This window comes from Conger conger, chromosome 11 (assembly GCF_963514075.1).
Source record: "Conger conger chromosome 11, fConCon1.1, whole genome shotgun sequence".
Taxonomy (NCBI): Eukaryota; Metazoa; Chordata; class Actinopteri; order Anguilliformes; family Congridae; genus Conger; species Conger conger.
The window spans coordinates 10,719,228-10,728,602 of NC_083770.1; the positions used below are offsets into that span (position 1 = coordinate 10,719,228).

A 9,375-nucleotide genomic window follows, 5' to 3' on the forward strand; every position below is an offset into this window, starting at 1 on the left:
CGGCTGCGATTTTGACTGGTTAACGTGGCATGAAGGCATAATCAAATGGCACCGCGGTTTTGCCTGAAACTCGTTTGTTTGGAGCTGGGTTTGCATCTGTGACCTCAGAGCCCCTTCTGCCAGGAAAGCTGGACCGGGAGAGTGGTGTGGACACTCGTCATTCTTACATCTTAAAGCATTAATAACAGTGGTAAGATCACAACTATGTGACTGCGGTGTTCTCAACTGAACATACAGCACCAATCCCAATGTAACAACTACTGGTGAATGAAAGCAATGGGGTTCTAGAACACTGATTTAGAATTCTAATGAAGCGTTCCAAAGAACCTACTCTTGAAAGGGTTAATCATGTCTTTATTTACCAGACGGGCTCTACCGTACAGAGCACTGGACAAACAAACCCTGTAAACGTATCTTGGTCTTATATTTAGACTTAAAATGATGTCTATTACCTTTTTATGAAATCTCACAATACAAATGCCGATGCAGTGAGAAAGTCTTACTAAGTTCTAGATTAGCCAATCAGGTGAGAAGAATTCACTTAACTTAAAACAAGCTAAAATGTTCTACTTGAGAGGAAAAAAATAAGATCTTAAGTCTTATTACAGGATTAAAAACACTTGTTAAGACAGACATTTTTTGCAGTGTACTGCTTCACGCATGCAGTGCACGTGCACTCTGAAAGTACAGTGGGCTCTAGTGACTGGATATGGTCTGATCATCCGGCAAGGGACTAATGCAGTTAAATATCTTTACTGTTGCTATTTCTCCATCGTTCCATGTCTCCCCTCCCGCGCCACCATCTTGTTTATCTGTGGCTCACAGGTGACAATGTCATTGTGGCTCTCGCCTATTTCTCTGCAGCTACCTGAACTCCCTGGAGCGAATCTCGGGCCACGGCTACCTGCCCACTCAGCAGGACGTCCTGCGCGTCAGAGTGCCCACCACGGGGATCATCGAGTACCCCTTCGACCTGCAGAGCGTCATCTTCAGGTGAGCGACCGCACCCTTTCCCGGATCCCATACCTTCTCAACCCTCCGAAAACACGCGCGCAAACGCGTTCGTACTGTCCCTGGCTCCCGAGGCGAAATGCCGTCTCGACGGTCGATGCGTCTTCCGATGAAATCGACCCTGTTATCGATGCGGCGGTTTCTGCAGTCGGTTTTTACCGGCTTTGTCAGAAGCCCTTCCTGGAGATGACTGTCTGAAGGCCTTTGAGGCTTATTGATCTCTTTCACCCGCTTTCAGGATGGTGGATGTGGGGGGTCAGAGGTCAGAGAGGAGGAAGTGGATCCACTGCTTCGAGAACGTGACCTCCATCATGTTCCTGGTGGCGCTCAGCGAATACGATCAGGTTCTGGTGGAGTCCGACAACGAGGTGAGTCCGAGAGAGTCGGGCCAAGTTGGGTAACTGGCTTGGATAAGACCGGTATTTTGCTGTTGAGCAACAAAAAAATATAGAATTAACTGCTCTTTTGTGCAATACTATAATGCACTGGTTCTTTAACTTTTTAATATCCGGACCCAAATTAGAACTGTTTTACCTTTCAGGGATCCGTCAAATATACTTACTAGCATAGCCTAGTGGACTACACCCTGATTCCGGGACCCACCTCGTACACTCCCATGACTTATTTTTGGCTCTGACCCACAGTTTAAGAAGCACTGCTGTAATGGATTACTCGGCCAGTTTTGTCTTGTCACATGTACTCACCATGATTTATAGCCTCACTATGTTATTTTACTTAGGCTATTTTTTTCACACTAAAGACTACGTCCAGGGTCAGGGAGGTTGAGTTTTTTGTAAACAGAGGTCTGACCGGCTTCGGTAGGTCAGGTCCACGCCTGTGATGTAAAAATAGGGAAATGATCTGCCATCGGGTCCACCTTTCCCCCTGCTCCACACACACTTTCCCCTCTGCCTGGAACCAGTTGCAAATTAACTCCCGATTGCTTTGAATCTGGCTCACGCCAACAAACTCCTTAAAAGGACTCTTCCAGCGGCCTGCTGGGTCTGGCTCTGGGTTTCCCAGCATGCCCTCTGTTCCCGGCGGCCCGTGCGGAGGACGGAGGAGAGGGACGTTATTAAAGCATCTCTTTCCTGGGAATGAATTCGGTATTCCAGACATCAGACGACGCGGCGGGGGTCAGGGGTCGACGAGTCGCGGAGCTGAGAAGAGCATTCCTCCGGCATGTGTCACGCGGTCTGGGCTGCCGTGTTCCTGCTGAGTCAGGCCGGAAGAGGCTCCAGGAGGAGCTGCTTTTATCCTGTCAGTATCTGAAAAGGCCGAATCGCAAACCGTCTGGCCTCGAAGACTCGTTACACTGGCGGAGCGTTTGACTGAAGTTTATTATTGAAAATCTTTAAAAGGTCATGCCTTTTCCTTTGTTTGAAAACTTGCTCATAAAACGTTCATAACAAACTATGTTGTTGAGGGCCCTGGCAAGCATGTCCTCTCGTTCAGAGTATGCAGGGTCATTATTTTATTGCCACAGTCAAGGTGGGCTCACAGACATGAGTCAGAGGAGGACACTCAACAGGCAAATTGCAAGCAACTGATCAACCACTGGAGTTTACTTGTTGCAATGAGACATTATCATCCCAGTGGGCTAAAACCAAGGGACCAGGGATTTACATTCGCTCATAAACTCCGGTGATTATCGGAGGTATTGCAGTTTATTGAGCATCTGGCGCCAAAAAGAAAATCTCCCAATTGTGCTTTCAAAACGATTAAATTAGCCTTATGCAATTATACTATTTTGGACTGTACTTTTCAAATAAAAAAATGTCTTCACACTAAACTAATTTTTTACATTTCTATTCATCACTTCACATGTAGTGTGCATGCTCTGGTGCCAAAAAATCCCTAGTACACATGCTCTAGTGCCCCTAGTACACATGCTCTAATGCCCTAGTACACATGCTCTAGTGCCCCTAGTACACATGCTCTAATGCCCTAGTACACATGCTCTAGTGCCCCTAGTACACATGCTCTAGTGCCCTAGTACACATGTCCTAATGCCCCTAGTACACATGCTCTAGTGCCCCTAGTACACATGCTCTAATGCCCTAGTACACATGCTCTAATGCCCTAGTACACTTGCTCTAGTGCCCTATAATCAAACATGGCAGCCTACTTGAACTGGCTTCATGGAACCAGTAAGTGGAAGTAAGTCTCCAGTTCTTGTATACCTCAATGGCTAAAACCATCCCATTCTTTGGTGACGCTAGAGCTAATAATGTAACATTACATTATTTAAACTTCTTAATAATGTGGATAACAGAATATATTTCATGCTGATTTGCTCCTGAAGAATAATGTGGAAGTTAAAGATAGATTCTCCGCTGACATCAGGAGATATTTCAACGTGTGGAGGCCTCTGCCAGGTCATGTACCGGAGGCCCGGGCCCTTGGGTTATTTCAGTCCTGGGTTAATGCGGTGCCGTCACCCTCTCGTCTGTGATGAAGAATGAGCCCAGCTGGGCAGAATGGCCTGTTCTCATAAAAGAACAGGCCATTCAGGTTTTCCGAAGATTGCAGAACGTTTTGTGAAGCTGTTCCGCGTGCTTGGTTTGAGCTGCCTGCTTTTTTAAACCCCCGTGCGTTATGTACATTTTCACCCAATGTATTTCAGAAGTGAAGTGGCCTGGCATATTTTCTAAGATGCGACCTGAGCTGAATTTGTGTGTTTGTGTGTCCTGCTATGTTGTATACAGCGAGGAGCCAAAAACATTGTGACCACTCACAGATGAAGCGAATAACGTTGATTGTCTCTTAACAATGGTGCATGTCAAGGTCTGGGATATATTAGACGCTAAGTGAACTCTTGGTTCTCGTAGTCGATGTTTTGGATGCGGGAGAAATGGGCAGGCGTAAAGACCTGAGCGACTTTGACATGGGCCGAATCGTTATGACCAGAGGGCTGGGTCGGAGCATCTCCGAAACGGAAACCAACCGACAGTTGTCTAAGACGGGACAAACCACACACCGGCGACAGGGAGTCGGGTGCCCAAGGCTCACCGATAGGCGAGGGAAACAAAGGCTATCCCGTCTGGTCCAACCCGACAGAAGGGCTGCTGTGGCACAAGTCACAGAAAATTGTAATAATGGTTACAGGAGGAATGTGCCATAACACGCCAGTGGAGGGAGTGTGATGCTCTGGGCAATGTTCTGCTGGGAAACCCTAGGTCCTGCCATTTGTGTGGACCTCAATTTAACACGTGCCACCGACCGCTTACTGGCTCCAAGGATATCTATGGGACACCTACGGTGTTGAATATGTGTAGCTGTGTGTCCTACGGTGTTGAATATGTGTAGCTGTTTGTCCTACGATGTTGAATATGTGTAGCTGTGTGTCCTACGATGTTGAATATGTGTAGCTGTGTGTCCTACGATGTTGAATATGTGTAGCTGCTTGTCCTACAGTGTTGAATATGTGTGTGGGTTTTTTTCCTGCAGAATCGTATGGAGGAGAGCAAAGCTCTGTTCAGGACGATAATCACGTACCCCTGGTTTCAGAATTCCTCTGTCATTCTGTTCTTAAACAAGAAGGACCTTCTGGAGGAGAAGATCATGCACTCTCACCTTGTGGACTATTTCCCTGAATATGACGGTAGGGTCGTACACTTCACACGCATGAACACGCATGAACACGCATGCACATACCCACTCACTGAGCAAACTGCCATGAATTGTACTGAAGAAATTAATAAGACTAAAAAACTATTTCAATTCATGGTTCAGGTTCTGGAGTTTTTTATGGTGCTGTAGTGTATTTTTTTAAGTGTTTTGGCCCAGACATTTTATTGTGTGATTTGTGCGCAAGCTGGTTTGGAGTTACTTCAAGTGAATTTTTGCTTTGAACAGCTGTTGTGAAATATCACTTTGAACTACATTTATTAGGGAGGCTGTCTCAACCAATGATATAAACAAAGCATCAGCTGATGATATAAACACAGGCAGACACACACTGTATATATGCATTCTCTCCCTCTGACACACACAAGTACACGTACACACACTCTTTCTCTCCCTTGCTTTCTCTCTCTCTCTCTCTCTCTCTCCCCCTCTCCCTTTCCTGCTCTCTCACACTCACTCACACGCATAAAAACTATTTTGACATTTTGACAAGGCCCAATTTGAATGATGGTGCTGGGGGGGTTTTACTTTTGGCTTTGCATAAAAGTATCAGCTAAATGTAACAGTAATGTAATGTAATGTCATGTAATACAACAGTGAAATGTAATGGAATGTAACAGTGATGTAATGTAATGTAATGTAACAGTGTTCTTTCCTCTCAGGGCCTCAGAGGGACGCGCAGGCTGGCAGGGAGTTCATTTTAAAGATGTTTGTGGACCTGAATCCAGACAGTGACAAAATCATCTACTCCCACTTCACCTGCGCCACCGACACGGAGAACATCCGCTTCGTCTTCGCCGCCGTGAAGGACACCATCCTCCAGCTCAACCTGAAGGAGTACAACCTGGTGTGACCGCACCCCTCCCGACCGCACCTGGGCAACCGCACCCCTCCCCACCGCACCTGGGCAACCGCACCCCTCCCGACCGCACCTGGCGACCGTTCGGCTTCCACAAGAGTGACTGTATGATCTGTGAAAACAAAAAAACAAAACAAAACCACAACAAATTATCGCATAAAACACCTAATTTATTACTGTCCATGACCTGTGTTAAGAGACTATAGTAAATATTGTTATTCTATTTAAAAGAAGAAGAAAAAAAATGTAATTGGAGGTCTGCAGCACAGTTTTCTTTTTTTTTAATGAGAAATGTTGTGAATTTTATTTTTTATTTTTTATTTTTTTAATCTCTTGTGCACTTGAGGGGTCAGGGTGTCGTCCTGGTGTCTCCTCTGCTTTTTAAATCCCAACCCCACACACACACACACACACACACACACACACACACACACCCTCACCCACCCTCACTCCACCTTCTACCATGCAGTCACCTGTTGTCCTCTACACCGAAAACCACATCTGCGCTTTGGAAAATCCTCTTCACATTAATGGACTCTCTCCCTATCTCCCTCCTTGTCTCTCACTTTATCTCACTCTCTGAAGGATAAAAAGTATTGATACTGTGATTTTTAAATTATTGATATAAATTATTATGTCCGTTGAGGTACTATCTGTTGCTCGGTTTGAGCTGGAAAAGGTTTTAACGAAACAAAAGTGTTTTAGAGTGGGGAGGCTGTGGTGTGACCTGGCTCTCACCTGGGCGAAGACCGGGCTACCTCAGAGAAAGCTCCCGCTTCGTGAAAGGTGTTTCACACGCTCTTCAGTGCCACCTTCTCTCTGCTTTCAAGTCCGTTTTTATTACCGATGCCAAACAAACAGCACGCAACACTACCCCACCCCACTCAGCGAGACGCAGTAGCCATTTTGTGAACCGAGGACTGAGGAGAGTCTCGTTAGCCTCTGGGCTAAGCTCTCCGGGGAGGCTCGAGGTTAGCGGCTTTAGCGAGGCCTGAGGTTAGCGGTTTAAGCAGTCCTGGGTTGCCTCATTCTTCTTCTTTTTTTGTTGTTGTCCATTGTCTCTGAAATGCCAAAAGCGCCGGTCAGAAAGGGGACCCAGCCCCTTGAACGCCAAGCCTGGCCGCCATGTCGGCATGCGTCCGGCGCGGTTTTTGTTCCCGCAGTGTTGGTGGCGGCACTGAGGGCGCGGTAGTGCTGATGCCAAATGGGACGGGATGGCTCGGGGTGACCGGAGCTTCTGCCGGCCCCTGTCCGCTCGCTAATTTGGGGGTGACCAATGCAAGCCCGTGGGTGAGGTGGATACATTATCGTGAGGTGACGTTTAGGTGGCACTGCCCGTGTTAGGTGGTGGGGGCCTGTTTATGATGTAGGACCAATGCTGCAGCAGCTGAATTGCGGATAGGGGAAGGGTCTGTCTGTGTTGGATGTGAAGGGTGTTGATTGAGGTGGAACTCATTTTGGTGGGGGTGGTAGTGCGGGAGATACTTTCTGAGAGGAGGATGAGGAGGAGGAGGTGGGGGAAGTTCTGAGACCCACCTCACACTCTGAGGCAGTGGGGCCAATCCCCTCCTCGCAGGAGGGTCACATGACCCACATCTGACCAGAACGGTCCAATTGCAGGCCAGCTCCAATCTAAGGTCCAAGCAGAGTTTAGCTGAAGCTGGTTTGCTGAAGTCGGAGAGGAGTTGAGTGACGGGCTAGGCCTCAGGTGGAGAAAGGACAATGGGCTCAATATGCGCCAAAGCTAGCCCTCATCTCTGATTGGCTACAGCTGTTCCACATCTTCCCTTTCACATGTTTTGAGTATATATTTTTTTGTAATAATTAAACATAAGCCTGTAATTTACATTTTATTGAGGCATAGTGCAATTATGAATGCTATAATCATTGTACATACATTCTCTCTTGCTTTTCTCTCTCTCTCTCTCTCTCTGTACACATATATATGTATATATATGTATATGTGCAGTATATATATATATATATATGGCAGCATCCATATTGGCTTTGTAATCATTAATTTTTTTGGCAGATTGAATGTGCGGTATTGAAAATATGTATCTATGTAATTGTCTTGTATGTCTTATAGCTCTAATTCATTTTGAATAATGTTATTTACTTTTTTTAAGAAGAAAATACAAAAAAATAGAATGTACATTTTTTGCCAGTTCATTTCTCAGCAAGGAAAGCATTTTGGTTTTTGAAACTTTGAAAAGAAGAATAATGCTATCTAACAGAACGGTTTGCCAGTACTTACAATAGCTATTATAGATTTTGTTAATTGAATTTTGTATGAAAAACAAACCAGACTAATTACAGGGCTAATCGTATTTGTTAAGACGAAAACAAATCGAGCATGTGTGATGAAGGACTGATCATCTAAAATCTCTGGACGTTTTCCTTTTGCTTCCTAGTTTACTCTTTGAGAAAACCCATGAGTTTGGACTACACTTACCATATTGCTTTTTGAATATATCCTGCCTTGGACTACACTTCCCAGGGCACATTCATGAGTTTTTCCCTGCCTTGACCTATATGTCTCAGTTTACCCTGAGCATATTTTCGAGTTTCCTGTGTAGTCTTTAACAGTCTAGACCTATGCATTTTGGCAGTATTGTTGTAGGTGCCCTGCCTCATTCTGTGTAGAAAGGTGATGGGTTATTGGGCGCTGTTACCCCCCCCCCCCCTTCCTGTCAAACACAGAAAAGCAGTTTGGTTTTGTTTTACATGCCTCTGAACTGGGGCAAACTGTTGAATAAAGAAATATCCGAATGACTAAAGACCCATGAGATGTTTGTTCTGTAAATGGCCGTTCTTCTCAAAGTACAGATGATATTTAATGAGGCTCTGCCCTGATTGGGTGTGCTCGGTCACTCCGGGTTACACCCTGTGTGTGGTCAGCTGTGTTGGGTGTGTGTGTCTGTGTGTGAGTGTGTGTGTATGTGTGTGTGTGTGTGTGCGTGCGGAGAGGCCATTACAGTCATACTAGTACCTGTGCTGTATTACCTGTGAAACTGCCTGCTTTGAAGATGAAACCTGTTTTAATAGATTGTGGTGATCCTGTGCCGCACCCATATTGGATGTGGCGTGACGTGTGTGTGGTGTGGTGTAGTGTGGTGTGTGTGTGTGGTGTGGTGTAGTGTGGTGTGTGTGTGTGGTGTGGTGTAGTGTGGTGTGTGTGTGTGGTGTGGTGTAGTGTGGTGTGTGTGTGTGGTGTGTGTGTGTGTGTGTGTGTGGTGTGGTGTAGTGTGGTGTGTGTGTGTGGTGTGGTGTAGTGTGGTGTGTGTGTGTGGCAAGACAAATGGCATGCTGTGAGCAGATGTCCCGTCCCTGTGTTTGCCTCTGATATTTTATTCCCAAATCACTGCTTTAAAATGATCACAAATGCAAAGCAGCCACGCCGTGCAAACACTGCCTACTGCCATCGGACTCCGCCGGCGTCTGTTTCTGCCTGTTTCAGCACGGCTCTCTCTGAAGCTCGGCTGGGACACTGTGCTGTAGGAGGTGTAGTTACAGTGAAAGACTGAGGTCCTGAAAGGTACCATGGTGCACGCCGCAAAGAGTCGGGGTGAAAAACCCCACAGGCCTTGGTCCAGTTCCCCAGCTGGTCATCTACATCTGGTCACCTGATCATGTTCCACAGCTGATTGGCTGTGCTATGGTCTGCACTCAGCACCCCCCATTCCTCCCAGAGCATCACTGCGAAGAAGACGCCAGTTTCAGCTGACATTCCCGGTTAAATAAGCATTATATACATTTATAATCTGGTTTATGCATTTCTGTTGATTCAGGTGCTGTGGACCTTGTATAGGCCATGAAAAGGGATTGCTCTCCAAAGAAAAGCATGATGATTGGCTCCTCAGTGGGCCACCCAG

General features: G+C 46.2%; 1 protein-coding gene across 3 annotated transcripts in view; it reads left to right on the forward strand.

The window, feature by feature from the left end:
• LOC133140174 (guanine nucleotide-binding protein G(q) subunit alpha) overlaps positions 1 to 8,263 on the forward strand; it is a 25,935-nt gene extending 17,672 nt beyond the window's left edge. For all 3 annotated transcript variants that reach the window (XM_061259803.1, XM_061259801.1, XM_061259802.1), the window contains 4 exons: positions 865 to 993; positions 1,250 to 1,379; positions 4,462 to 4,615; positions 5,304 to 8,263. In XM_061259803.1, the coding sequence (XP_061115787.1) occupies positions 865 to 993; positions 1,250 to 1,379; positions 4,462 to 4,615; positions 5,304 to 5,494 (604 nt within the window). In that variant the 3' untranslated portion in view covers positions 5,495 to 8,263. The remainder of the gene's footprint in view (positions 1 to 864; positions 994 to 1,249; positions 1,380 to 4,461; positions 4,616 to 5,303) is intronic.
• Positions 8,264 to 9,375: the final 1,112 nt, after the last annotated feature.